The 12,999-nt window shown below is 41.6% G+C and overlaps 2 protein-coding genes across 2 annotated transcripts; one reads left to right on the forward strand and one right to left on the reverse strand.

The window, feature by feature from the left end:
- The first annotated feature begins 250 nt into the window (after positions 1–250).
- Positions 251–923, forward strand: LOC149751500 (uncharacterized). The gene has a single exon (XM_089926769.1). The coding sequence runs from the start codon at positions 276–278 to the stop codon at positions 735–737; it is 462 nt and encodes a 153-aa protein (XP_089782895.1). The 5' UTR covers positions 251–275; the 3' UTR covers positions 738–923.
- Positions 924–5,747: 4,824 nt separating this feature from the next.
- On the reverse strand, positions 5,748–8,909 carry LOC103722035 (auxin-responsive protein SAUR71). Its single transcript, XM_088708523.2, has one exon. It carries the CDS (start codon positions 8,779–8,781, stop codon positions 8,383–8,385), a length of 399 nt encoding a protein of 132 aa, XP_088564649.2. The 5' UTR covers positions 8,782–8,909; the 3' UTR covers positions 5,748–8,382.
- Between the last annotated feature and the right edge of the window lie 4,090 nt (positions 8,910–12,999).

The following is a 12,999-nucleotide window of genomic DNA, read 5'->3' on the forward strand; positions in this document are numbered from 1 at the left end:
TTTTGTTACGTGGCACAAACAGCCCCAATTCAGCATTCCTATCACGGTGCGTGCATATTTGTCTCCCAAAAAAGAAAGAAATCAAAAACCGAGATTCTTTCAGAAATCGAAATCTAAAATAACTGTCAAAGATTATAGCCAATATCCCAATCATCCATTATGCACGTGCTACGAAAGCAAACCCGCGCAGCTCACGTGCCAACGACTCCCAGCTCCTCTATAAATAACTCCGCCGACCCCCCGGGCCTAACAGCCACGCTTTTCCGAAGGCCGGGATGTCTCTCTCTCCAACCCTCTCGGCCTCCGGCGGCGGCGAGGGTCCGGCAAAGAATCCGAGGCGGTGGACGGAGAGGGACGAGGTGAGGCTGCTGAGGGCGGTGCTGGAGATCGCAGCGGAGGCGGCGGAGGCCTTCGACCCGTCGGTGCCCCTCTTTGCCCGGCTCGGCCGGGCCCTCGGCGGATCGTCCTTCACCGGCGACGAGATCGTCTCCAAGATCCGCGAGCTCCGCCGGAGCTACGAGGAGAAGTGCTACAAGATCCGCGTCGGCGCCGCCGCGGGCGGCTTCAACACCGCCGCGGGCGGCTTCAACACCGCCGCGGGCGGCTTCAACACCGCCGCCTTCGAGATTAGCAACCAGATCTGGGGCGGCGGCATCGCAGGCGCCGTGACCAAGAAGAGGAAGAGGAAGAGGAGGAACAGAAAGAAGAAGAAATTCCAAAAGAAGAAGATGGTCTAGGGTTGTCTTTTTCTCTCATAACTTCTTTTTGGGAATTTGCGTATAAAATCCTACGAATCGTAGATTTTGTTAGGGTTTAGCCTTTTTTTGGTGGAGAGATTTGGGAGGAGGAAATTGCTATATAAAAATTTTGTTTTTTGTTCTTAAAAAAGAAAATTAGAGAGTGTTTCGCCTCAGGGTTCTCATGGACTAATCATGCCGTTGGCACTCAAAACACCGCTGCTCCGCTGGAACACCAGTCTCGAATTCCTAATCCCTCTCCTCCACCCTCTCGCCCCTTTCCCCTCCTTCCTCTTTATCCCCACCTAAAAAGCCAAGATCGCTGCCCTCTTCCCGAATAATTCACTGGAAAAAGTCGCGTTGATGGGGACCCCCCAGCCCCCTGATTCGATCCTGGATGTATTTTTCGTGGACCTCTTGGTCTAGATCCTGGACCAGCTACCGGACTTCGGAGACCGAAAGTCTTTCCGCCTCGTCTCCCGCGGTTCCTCTGCGTGGAGGCGCTCCACCGCCGCGTCCTCCGCCGGGAGTCCCTCCCTTCCCTCCTGCGCCGCTACTCCGCTCTCGAATCCCTGGACCTCTCCGCCTGCCCTGCCCTCGATCACGCCTCCCTCCACACTGCCGGCGGCCGCCAGGGGTTGAAAGCAATGCGCCTCGCCGAGGCCATGGGGATCGGGTGGTGGGGGTTGGAGGCACTGATGGCGGAATGCCCACAGTTGGAGGTGGTGGACCTCTCGCACAGCGCCGGCGTCGGGGACCAGGAAGTGGCGACGCTTTCGGCCACCGGTGGGCTGAGGGAGTTGAGGCTGGACAAGTGCCTTGGGATCACGGACAGAGAGAGAGAGAGAGAGAGAGAGATTGGGTATTTGAGGTTTGGATTGGGTCGTTGGGTAAACGGTCCAAATTGAACAAAAAAAAAAAAAAGAAAAAGGGGGGGGGGGGGGGGGGGGGGGGGGGGGGGGGGCGGGGTGGGGTTGTCCTAGGTTCGATCCACATTTTAGAATCCAATTCAAACTCATAGATCCTCTAAATTGGGTCGGGTCGGATCGGATCACGGGTCGATCCGACCTATTTGCAATCTTATTGAAGACTATGATGTCTTCCATTTCAGGACGGAGGAGGATTGAGAAACTTCCCTCGTGGGTGGCCCCTGATAGCCGGACAACTCCAAGATGGAGCCATGGATCCTAGACTTCATCCCTGGGACAGACCGGGTGAGGGCAACAGTCATTTGGTTGAGGCTACTTAAGCTGCTGCTTGAGAACTCGGACAAGGACACCCTCTTGCAAATAGCAGTCACTATTGGCCACCCCATAGCTATGGATGGTTTCATGGACAATCTCTGGAAGTTTGGTTATGCGAGAGTGAAGATGGAGATCGACGCCAAGTGCGTTTATCAAAATTACGGGACACGGACTCCGAAGGGCCAAGCGTGTGGCAATGGAATAGGGTGTTTGTGATCAATTGGAGGGATGGCAGTCTAGAGCTCTGTTTAGGTCCAGTTTGATCAAGATTAGACGATGGAGGTCCCACATCGATGGTCCAAAATATTGGATATGATCTATTATTTCTAAATTATTTACCTACCAAAAATTATATAATTTGAAAGCTAGCCTATGTATCAAGTAGTCAAAAAATAGACATTCTAAATAATACTAAATTATATATGCTTTTTCTGATTATTTGATGCACAGGTTAGGAGTCTTCAAATCATATGATTTTTGGTATGTAAATAGTTTAAAAGTGGTAGATCATATCCAATAGCTCAGATAATCGATATGGGATCTTTATTGTCTAATGTAGATCTGACCAAATATGAGGAAAGATTTATTCTAGTACAGCCAAATCTTCTCTCTCTCTCTCTCTCTCTCTCTCTCTCTCTCTCTCTCTCTCTATATATATATATATATATATATATATATATACTTCTCCTAACTCCTTTTCTAGATCTCAAACCCTGTTACTCTCTCTTAATTGATCTGTCCTTGCACTTCTCTAGTAAATATTAACCCCTTCCTATTTCATCTCTCTAATGTTATAAAAAACGGGATGGACACATATCCAGGTTTGCACTTTAAGTGGGTCATGAGAGCCTCTTGAAGATGAGTACCGACATTAATCCGCAAGAAGCTTAGCAAGCTTTTAAAATAGTTGAAGCTAACTTAAGTAGAGTTGAGGATAAGAGACAAACAATTGAAGCCAACCTAGATCTCAATAAAGTATATGATTGATTTGAGGAACGTCTTCAGATTTAGGCGATTGCACATGATATAACTAGTAAATATGTTCCTTCCAATGCCAACATATTTTATTGTTTAGGGAGGATCACACTTACTTGTTTTTTTTAGTATAAGTAGCTATAGATTTTGCTACGACTTTTTACTACCGTTCAACCATTATAAAAGCTTTTTCCTCATAATTGTAATCTTGCCATGGCACGTAAACAGCTAATATATTTTTTCCTAAAGCAAGTTCCTCACCAACTGTAGCTGCATCGTCCGCTAAAATTTGTCCCTTTTTGATGTACTTACCCCATCAAACTTAAGATTTTCCATGCATACAAGCATTTTTGTTAGAACATCGATGCATCACTAATGGAATACTTATAGTGTCCCTATTATTTGATAAAATGATTTTGTGAGGATTAGTATAAACAATCTTTTCCTCGTTTTCGGCTGAGCCCAATTGGCCCAATAAATCAACCAGCCATCCCACGGACGTGCGCCTCAATAAAGCCCAATTGGCCTAAACCATTTGGATGCCTTGGTGCGGGTGAAGCGAGTTTGGATTTGAAATAAGTCCTATACCACAAAAATCCGTCAACTGATCCGATTGCTTCACATCTCCATTAACACTCCATCCTGTATCTATTCCTCCTTTCATGTCCTCCCTTCATCCAGCCACAACTACAACAAAATCCATGTCTCAAGAAAAAAAGAAATAAAAAGAAAAAAAAATATGGATCTCTAAATCACTTGGCACCTCTGATTGGCATCTTCACCTCGATGACTGCATAGGCTAGATGCTTCGCACCAAATGCAAATCCAATGTTCGAATTGTAGATCGAACACTTGAGAAGAAAGGAGGACAGGATACGGAATGGAGAGGTTATTTCGAACCCATCACTCTTTCTAACATAGTCCGATCCCTTACTCCTACATGTGGAGAGGTTTTTTCGAATCCGTGAACTTCAAGTTGTAATAAAGCAATCTTAGTGTAGCCCCACCTTCTTTTATAATGAAAGAATCCATACCTTAAAAAAAGCACTAAAATAATGAAAGACCCACCTTCTTGCATTAGTTGGGGAGACATTATGAATTTGAAGTTGAAAGATAGAGAGTATTAAGTTGAAGTGTAAATGAGCAAAGCACTAAAATTCCATCTAAATTGAAGGTGTCTAACATGCTAAATTAACATTTTAGTCCTTGTGCCAAAGAAACAGGTTTAAATTCTGCCTCTTGTAGGACTTGGGAGCCCAAGAATGCTCTTATTTTGTAGCCCATTGGCTTGCCTATGGCCATCATTATGCATTATTCAAAACTATTGTGCATTATTGTAATTGATATATTCCTAGTTTTATAGCTTATAGTATTGATTGTTTTTAATCCAACTCTAGAGGCGAACCAGGCATTTTAGAAGCAAGTGAGCTGCCGGTAGCCTAAGCTCGCCCTCGCTTCTTTTTTGTTGCTGAGTTAGTAGATCCTGATCATGATCCGTATGATATTATTTGCTATTAGATTAGAAATTTATGTCGATGATTATAGTTAGCTTCCTCATTAGAGCATGTGCATGACATCATAACATGTGGGCATGGCATTCTTCAACATGTCAAAGATCCTGGCTGCCAAGCCAATTGGGCCATAACAAGGACAGCACCATCAATGCAGACTAGGCTTAGACTTGGACCATTCTGCACATTGTCCCTGTTTGGTCATGGGTTAAGCTAGAACCTATTTTTTGATGGTAATTTAATATCAAATGCATACAGTCCTTCCTTGCATGAACTTTCTTGCCACCTTCCTATTTCCCACTTGCATGGGTAAATGAAATTAGCAACTTTGGAACAAAAAAAAGAAAAGCAACTTTTAGGGACTTTAATGTCAACAGTATGAACCAGTGTCAATGTACTAAAGCAATATAAAAGTCACTGCTTTCTATATTTCTTTTCTTAGGGTAGGGCAACAGCTTTAGAAATCAAAGAACCCGGCTGAGACGGCAACTGAAAAAGAAATGCATTGATTTGAAATGGTCCACAAATTCATATAAAAGTTTAAATGTCATTTGATCTAGAGCTTAACTCACCCGAATTTGGAACATAATATGGCACTTCGATAAGTTGATCTCAAATGTCAAAAAAATAAACTATAAGTAAATTGGCTTCGATTTTAGGTCAGAGGGCTGCCATTCCTATTTAATCTCTCTCTTAGCAATTAAAAGCATAAATATAATTTATCGTCCATGTCGATCATTTTGTTTAGTAAAAGCATTTATTTCAGTTTTATTATGTACTTTTAATTGAAAAAATATGCATAATGGAAAGAATTGTATGTATTTAGAAATCGATACTTAAGTTCATCGACTAGTTCTCTGCGAAAGAGTCGAGGAATTCTAAGTTCAAGCTCCACAAATGGGAAAAGGTGTTTCCACTACCATTTTTATTGAAGCAAGGTACATATAATAGTATAACACGTTCTAAGAACTGCCTCTAATAGAAGGCCACAAAACAACAATAGAAGAAGGCAACAGAGGGAAAAAGGTGCTGCAACCAAGCCTTTGCCTTCTTAGTCTCATCAATTACTAGGATCACATATGTTACATCACATGGAATGTTGAGGATCCCTTTCTGCTGATATCCATATTCTTGAGAGACTACAAAGCAAGACTACAAAGCATGCATGGAACTAGCTTTGAACTAGGCAACACTTCATCTAGTTTCCTCTTACCAAGAGCACTGGAAATTTGGAACAAAGCCTCTTGGTGCAGCATAACCCCTTCTGTTCCCCATAATATTTCTTTCACCCTTCAGCACTGCATGCCTACATCTAGAAGTGCTGGCAATTGAATTGGATATGGCATCTCCAGCTCTTGCTATCAATGTCCACCTAACCCTCATGAAGTAGATCTACCATCAAACAGTAGAGAATATGTACTGAATGCATGCAATACTGGGGAAGGAATTCTGAAACTGTGGGTGGGTGAAAATGCTGTCTTTGACTTGTAAATTTTACTGTGCTTGGAGCCAACCAGTGAAACTTGAAACTCTTCACATTGAACTTATCTATAGTTGGGCCAGTTGGTTGGCCTCTCTCTCTCTCTCTCTCTCTCTCTCACACACACACACACACGCACACTGGTAGTTCAGAATTAGAGAGCTAATGTGAAAGGTAAAGAGAAGATTAACAAAATTTTACTATAATATAGAAGTTCATGACTGGTAGTTCAGAATTAGAGAGCTAATGTGAAAGGTAAAGAGAAGATTAACAAAATTTTAGTATAATATAGAAGTTCATGAGTCAAGTCCGATCCATGTGCGACGAAGTTTAAATAACCAAATCTTTCATATCTTTGACCACATTAACCGTCTAAGTCATAGCTGTGAAGTATGAAGAATGATCTGCTATGTATTAAATATCCCATGCGGTATGTTAAAACATTAGCAATTTTTCTTTTTCTTCATACTCTCAGATTCTATTCCCTCTTGTTCAGATCTCCATGGTTTGATATTGCATCCCTTGGTTATCTGAAATTATGCTTGAACAAAAACCAATAATTGGTGCTATTTTATGACAACCATAATGATTAGAACATATATACTACTGAGAAACAGAAAGGCAGAAAAACAATATAAAATGATTGATTAGCTATAATTTATATCTCATATATACCACCCACCTCAGACACTTCAGAAATAGTTGGCAGATGGACCAAGCAACAGCACATGGGAGCCCATTGGAGCTAAGAAACCATGCAGGCAATCCTAAATTTAGAGTACAAAAATTATATGGCATGCAAAACAGGCAGGCATCACATTCCTAGTTATGCTTCTTTGATCACATGAGATGGAAACCCCAAAAAAATAATAATAAAAGAACTGGTGTGCATGCTGATCAGTAGCCATGACTTTGGAAATGATGGAAATAGGAGGGCATATGGAGAGTCTCCAATATAATACTCCTGATGAAGTCAAGGAAAAGCTTAAAACATTCTGTAGTGATGAAACTGGTGGTTCATTAGAAACAAATTCAGATATACTGAAGGAATAAGACCTAGATATTAACACATAAATGATTGTACAGAAAAAAGCAGCAAACTTGCAGTAATTAATTTTATGTCTGGGCCCAAAATCCAATGTCATGTTATTCCCACATAGTCCCAGGGAAAAGTAACACTTCGATCGGTTTGTGACAATATATTCCTTCAGGCTCCCATTCAGAACTTTCCAATGATGATGAAATTACCAATCATCAAGCAACCCCTCATAAAAGGTTAACATCAAGAACACTAGCATCTTGCTATGTTCTGTCAATGGAGCAGATTATTATAAGAATCACATTAGAAATGTTTAATGTGCATCACAACAATGGGAAGCAACTTGAAGCAAGATCCTTGACATGGCTTGTGACATTCACTTATTTGGTGATTTATAATTTGCTTGGAGAGAGATTCACTTGCAATATGAGGGTGCCAAGTAGTGAAGCTGATAAAGTCTTTGGAGTTGATACCAAGGGTTTGGTTTTGAGTCCCATCCTTACTTAGATCTTTGTCAGGATTTCTCCTTCCATGGTTCTCAAAATAGAGAGTCACTTTTGATACACTACAATAAGATAACTCATCTTTAGATTAGCACAGTGCTCACAACCTATAAACCACAAAAAGGAACACCATGTAGCAGTATCATAGAGAACTATAATTCTGTAATTTTCTAGCCTAGAACTTCTCTTGCAATACCAGTGTCAACTAGTATAGCTTGTACTGTCTTGATATGAGTACCAAAGAACTGGATCAGAATTCCAAGCCCCATCATAGCTCTAAAAGAGAGATTCACTTCTCAATACACTACAATTAGATAGCTCATCTTTAAATTAGTACAGCAGTAACAACATACATAGAAACCAAGAAAATGAATGCCCTATTGTAACATCACATAGTGCAAATTATGCAGTGAAATCATAGAATTTCATTAAAATGTAAGAAGATCCAATGAGTAATAAAGGCCTGCGGTAGGTGCAAGTGACTTTGGCTCAATCCAACACCAATGCCAACAAATGAGGACTTAGAAAAATAATTCCACATACAACTAAGGACTTTCAAGCATGATAGTAAACTCTTGTAAATATATGAAAAATGTTATGTTAGTAATGCAAATTCTAACATTAATTATAAAGTTAAAAAAGGGGCGATTTGATCTCACTTTTTTTTTTCTCAACATCAAGTCCAGAGCCCAGTTTTTTTTTTTTTTTTACATTCCGCCAGTTCCACTCAAAATATCTACTAATGTTACAAAAAGAAAAGGAAAAGAAAAAGTAAGGTAAAATGTCCAAATCGCCCTCCTCCTTCTAAACATCAGACCGATGGTTTTACATAATAATACACCAGTCGTCAGAAAGGGCAAAACGGGAAACATATCCCAAAGCTAGGGCTCCACCTAACGACGGGGAGACGGACCGGGCCGGATCTCGTCGGGGAGGGACAGGAAGAGCTCCTCGAGGGTGAGGTCGCCGCCGCCGGCGGCGCCACCGGAGGCGAGGAAGAAGAGGACCTGGCGGAAGAGGGGAACGGGAAAGGGGATGCGGAGGACGCCCCGCTGGTCGTAGCCGTACTCCTGGGCCGACCGTCGGAGGAGCTCCACGAAGGCCGGCCGGCCCAGCAACTCCGCCCGCACCGCGAACCTCTCCATCTCCTCCCCCACGTACACCGGCACGTGCCCCTCCGGCACCCTCCTCCGCCTCCCCCCGCCTCCTCCCCCCTCCTCCTTCCCCGCCCTCAGCGGCCTGTACTGCGACGAGTCCGCCACCTTCGACAGCCGTCTGATCAACCTCTTCATCCCCTCGCCGTGATCTCCAAAACCAAACACAGAAAGAGAGAGATAGAGAGAGAGAGAAAGAGATAGAGGCGTTGAGAGCGTGGGGTGAGGCGTAGTAATGGGTATTTATATAGTTAAATAAATATAAAGATTAAGATTAGAAGGTTAGAAAATAAAAATAAAAATAAAAGAAGGTGAGAGAGGAGTGAAACAGAGGGTACAAATAGGAGTACTTGGCAGGTACCGCTATATTTGGGCTTTGGGGGAACTCAGTAACGTTTATCTGTTTCAAATAAAACACGGCACAGCTATCTCACCGTATAGCTTTATCACACGTCTTCAGCTAAGGTGGGCCCCGTAGCCCATGCGAAAAACGGGAGCTAGGCTCATTGTGGCGTTCGTGTTTGGCGAGATACACCAAAAGCGGATGGAGTGGTACGTGGCGATCGCCGAGAGAGAGTGAAGTTTTTTTTTTCTTTTTTCAGGCGCAGATGGTGTGGTTGGAACGGTTGTGATTGGCCAGCTTGTCCTTAAAATTAGTGCAGTAGAGAACCGGATTGGTGTTCGCTCCGAACCGCCTCGTCGTTAGTGGGTTAGTCCAGGTTTGGTTTTATCGGTTCGTAGCGGTTCACAATGGACCGGACGAAATGGCTTCGAGATAAGGACGAGAAGTTGGGGATAAGTTATGCGAGAAAACGGAGGGTAAAAATATCATCTCGGCTTCCGTAGTCCGTTGGTGTACGGTGTCCGTGAGGCTTCTGTCACGCTAGCTCTCTTCTCGGGCAAGAGAGACGGCGTGGTGGGACCCATGACTCGGGTGTCACTAAGCTCCGTAATTGCGACGGGAAAGGAGGGAAGAGGTAAAGGAATAGTGTGTTTATTGGACATAAATGCCCTTGGCCGCTTTAACTGCCGCGTGTGAGCTGCTGACTGTTACCGAACTGCTTCTGACCGATTGACCAAAGTGAGCATCAACCTTGAATAACAATTTGTCACCTTATGCTTTATTTTTAATGAGAAAGGAATATCTTCCAACTAGAATGTGGGATAATCAGAGAAATATCATTACAAGTCACTTACAAAAAATTCTTATGTTGTCATTAAGTTGAACATTGAGCATGCGATAAGATTATTCAACAATTATTATTGCATGACTCAAATCTAGGACATGCTTTTTTTAAGCATTGTCGGATATTTATAAGTACCTTATTTTCTTTTTTCTTTTATTTTTTCTGCCCAGGTAGACTATAGTGGTTTAATATATTATATGTGAGGCATGAGAATGCAAATAATGAAGTTGACATATAAATTTAAATCCACCCAATTTTATTGAGGATTTTAATTGGAAGGTAGGTGATGACGGTTCGAATTTTCTTTCAAGATTTTGAGCCTTTGTCTATTAATCCTAGGCTTATGTCTTGGTTGAATGGGGTGGATAAAAAAATAAGATGGCGCATAACCCCCTCCAACTCAATAATAATTATAATAATAATAATTCATCAATATGTTAGATCTTTATAAGGGGTCTCGTCTCTTCTTTCTCGCAAAAGAGAAGGATTAATAATGTTTTTTTTTCTTTAAATAAATATTAGAAAACTTAGAAAATACTAAAGTGACGAAGAAATATAACGATCTTTTATATTTTCAGATAAATAGTGGGACACAAAGTGAAAAATGTAACTTTTTAATTTTTATTAGAAAACATTGAAGTACTAATATCAACAAAAATAGATCAATCTTTACTAAATTGCTTTCCAACTCACACATCATATTATATCTCATATGTCTGCTCATGCCACATGTTTGGATAGGATTGATCGAAAGTAATATCAATAAAAGATATTTTCTTGAGAGAAAGAATGGGCATAGTCATTTTAGATATTTTCTTCCCATGCTTCTACATAAAGATATTAGGGTTCCAAAAACATGCATACCTGATGATATTGACTCTATCTTTTTTCATACAGCCACAAATAGATTTGGTAAGATATATTGGTCATCCTAAAGAGCAAACTATGACATTAACCTACTACCGATACACGAAGTTCTATGGTTCAATAGTTAGGAAACAATGATTCTCAATTTGATAATTAGCATGAGATGGTGTCAAATTCTTCCATCTCTAAAGCACACTTCTAGCCATCCTTATTTGCTCAACTGAAGGTTATTTAGATAAATTCGCGGACCCACATTAGGTGGATACGGAGGTTATCACGGTTGCAGGTCCGCTCCAAAAAATGAGACGTAATCCTAGCACCGAACGCTTAATGGGCGTTTCCGTAATTTCGTTGAAACGCTTGGGGCTCTATGGTCAGGAGAATATCGCACCGCCCACCGCGTTGTGGTCCAGGGGCCTTCCCGTGATTACGGTGGAATGGAAGGGCATGTCGAGGACATGTGGCGTCGACACCGGCAGGCCCCTGGTGGGGCCCACGTGGTCCTGTCGCCTTGTCGCGCTTTTGGGGCGTACCGTCGTCCGTACAGTGGAGCACCGACTTGTGCTGACGTGGAATTCCACCGTTCCACTTGTTCGGTGTTCTGGTCTGCCGTCCGTTGCGCGGTCCCAATCTCGAAGGCAACGTCTTAAATAACGGCGTTGTAACAATTGAAACGGTTGTTATGTTGTTTCAGCATCTACTTCAAGTATAAATATGAAAAAAAAATAATGACTATTATAATATATCATTAATATTACAACGATTTATTATAACACAATTGATGACCATTTTTATTATTTATAATTTTCTAAATAAAATATTATTTATTAAAAAATGATTCTTACCAAAAAATGTTATTAATTATTTTAATATAAAATGTTTTAAATAAATAAGCTGCTGTAACGGTTAATAACTGTTCCGCGGCGAGGGTTGCTCCAACGAGGCAGTTACCACTATCAATTTTCGGGTTCAGTTCAATAAATACCCTTTCATACAGACTTATTTACATGCTATGCCATTGTGTGTGTGACAATTGGACGGTCCTGATTGAGTGGAATCCCACGGGTCTTCCCTTGTCCCCTCACAGTCTCGCCCTGCTCGGTTCTGATGCGCCTCCTGAGCTACTTTGTAACGAACAATCCGACGATCGTGGGCCAACGGAGCTGAGTGCATCTTTGTCTTATTATGCAGTCCAGGTTAATTTTAAAGCTCCGAAGGAGCAGTATATTTCGGAATTGCGGGGCCCCCGACACTCGGAGGCCTCAAGCGCGTCGCTTCGTTGTCCAACACGCGTCTGGAGTCATGTGCCGGCACGTGACGACCACTTACTGGTGGCTCTGGTGGACCCGTGTACGAGCTTTTCTTATCCGGTCCCAACGATTATTTTGTCCGACTTTTGACTTTCAAAGCTGCCACGTAGGTGTTATCTGTATCTTAAAGTCATATCGAGGTACAATAGACCTGGAACGACTTTCTGAGTTGGCCCTATCACCGCCACCACACAATAACATTTGGCGTATAAGCACTCTGTAATTTTGCCTTTGAAATATAAAAAGTAGATTTGAATGCAAGTCCAGCCCACACTTTATCAACTCAAGTTCTTAACTCAAAATTTTGAACGAAAGCATTGTAATTACAATGAGTTAATATAATAACCTAACATGAACTGGATCTTGGAGTGAAGATCATATTCCTCCAGCAACTAAAGGCTAATTTGGATCTTAATTGGAGCATTTCCAAAAATTCAGATATAAATAATTATACTACAAATAAGTCTCCAATATTGTACTAACTATCCTTATATATGTTTAAGAAATTGGTTTGAATAAAATAAATTTATTACGTACTGATCATCCTGTACCGTTGCTGTAAATCGACTTTTATATTAAACGTATCGATATTATAATAGGATGGCATCCATATAAAAATTCGGCACTGAAATGGCAAATATTTGTTGAAATGGTTGCAATAAAATTATATGGTTAATAATTTGTTTCTTGAGATAAAATAAATAGTATTCTAAATAATTTGTAATAGTTATTAATTGTAGGGGAAAGCGCGTGCACTATTCAAAACAGACCTCACGGAAGCGGCTTATACATGGATTGTAGCATGTACGCGACTTGCACGCGAACCAGCCGTCCTGGCCTGCCAACTTTTGCCCGGTCCACTCCTCGCGTTCCAATGTCCTCCGCCGTACATTCCGGATCACGGGCGTACCTAATGTCCTTTTCTTTATTTAATTTTTTATATTTAGTATCTCCATGGACCACCACCATTATTAAAAAAAACAAGAAGTAGG

The sequence above is a fragment of the Phoenix dactylifera genome, chromosome 12 (assembly GCF_051530095.1).
Source record: "Phoenix dactylifera cultivar Ajwa chromosome 12, Ajwa_hap1_PhDact_Kaust_v1.1, whole genome shotgun sequence".
Classification (NCBI taxonomy): domain Eukaryota; kingdom Viridiplantae; phylum Streptophyta; class Magnoliopsida; order Arecales; family Arecaceae; genus Phoenix; species Phoenix dactylifera.

What these genes read in the sequence shown, in the direction of transcription:
- LOC149751500 (XM_089926769.1), top strand. Translation starts at nt 276, where the DNA reads ATGTCTCTCTCTCCAACCCTCTCGGCCTCCGGCGGCGGCGAGGGTCCG.
- LOC103722035 (XM_088708523.2), bottom strand. Translation starts at nt 8,781, where the DNA reads ATGAAGAGGTTGATCAGACGGCTGTCGAAGGTGGCGGACTCGTCGCAG.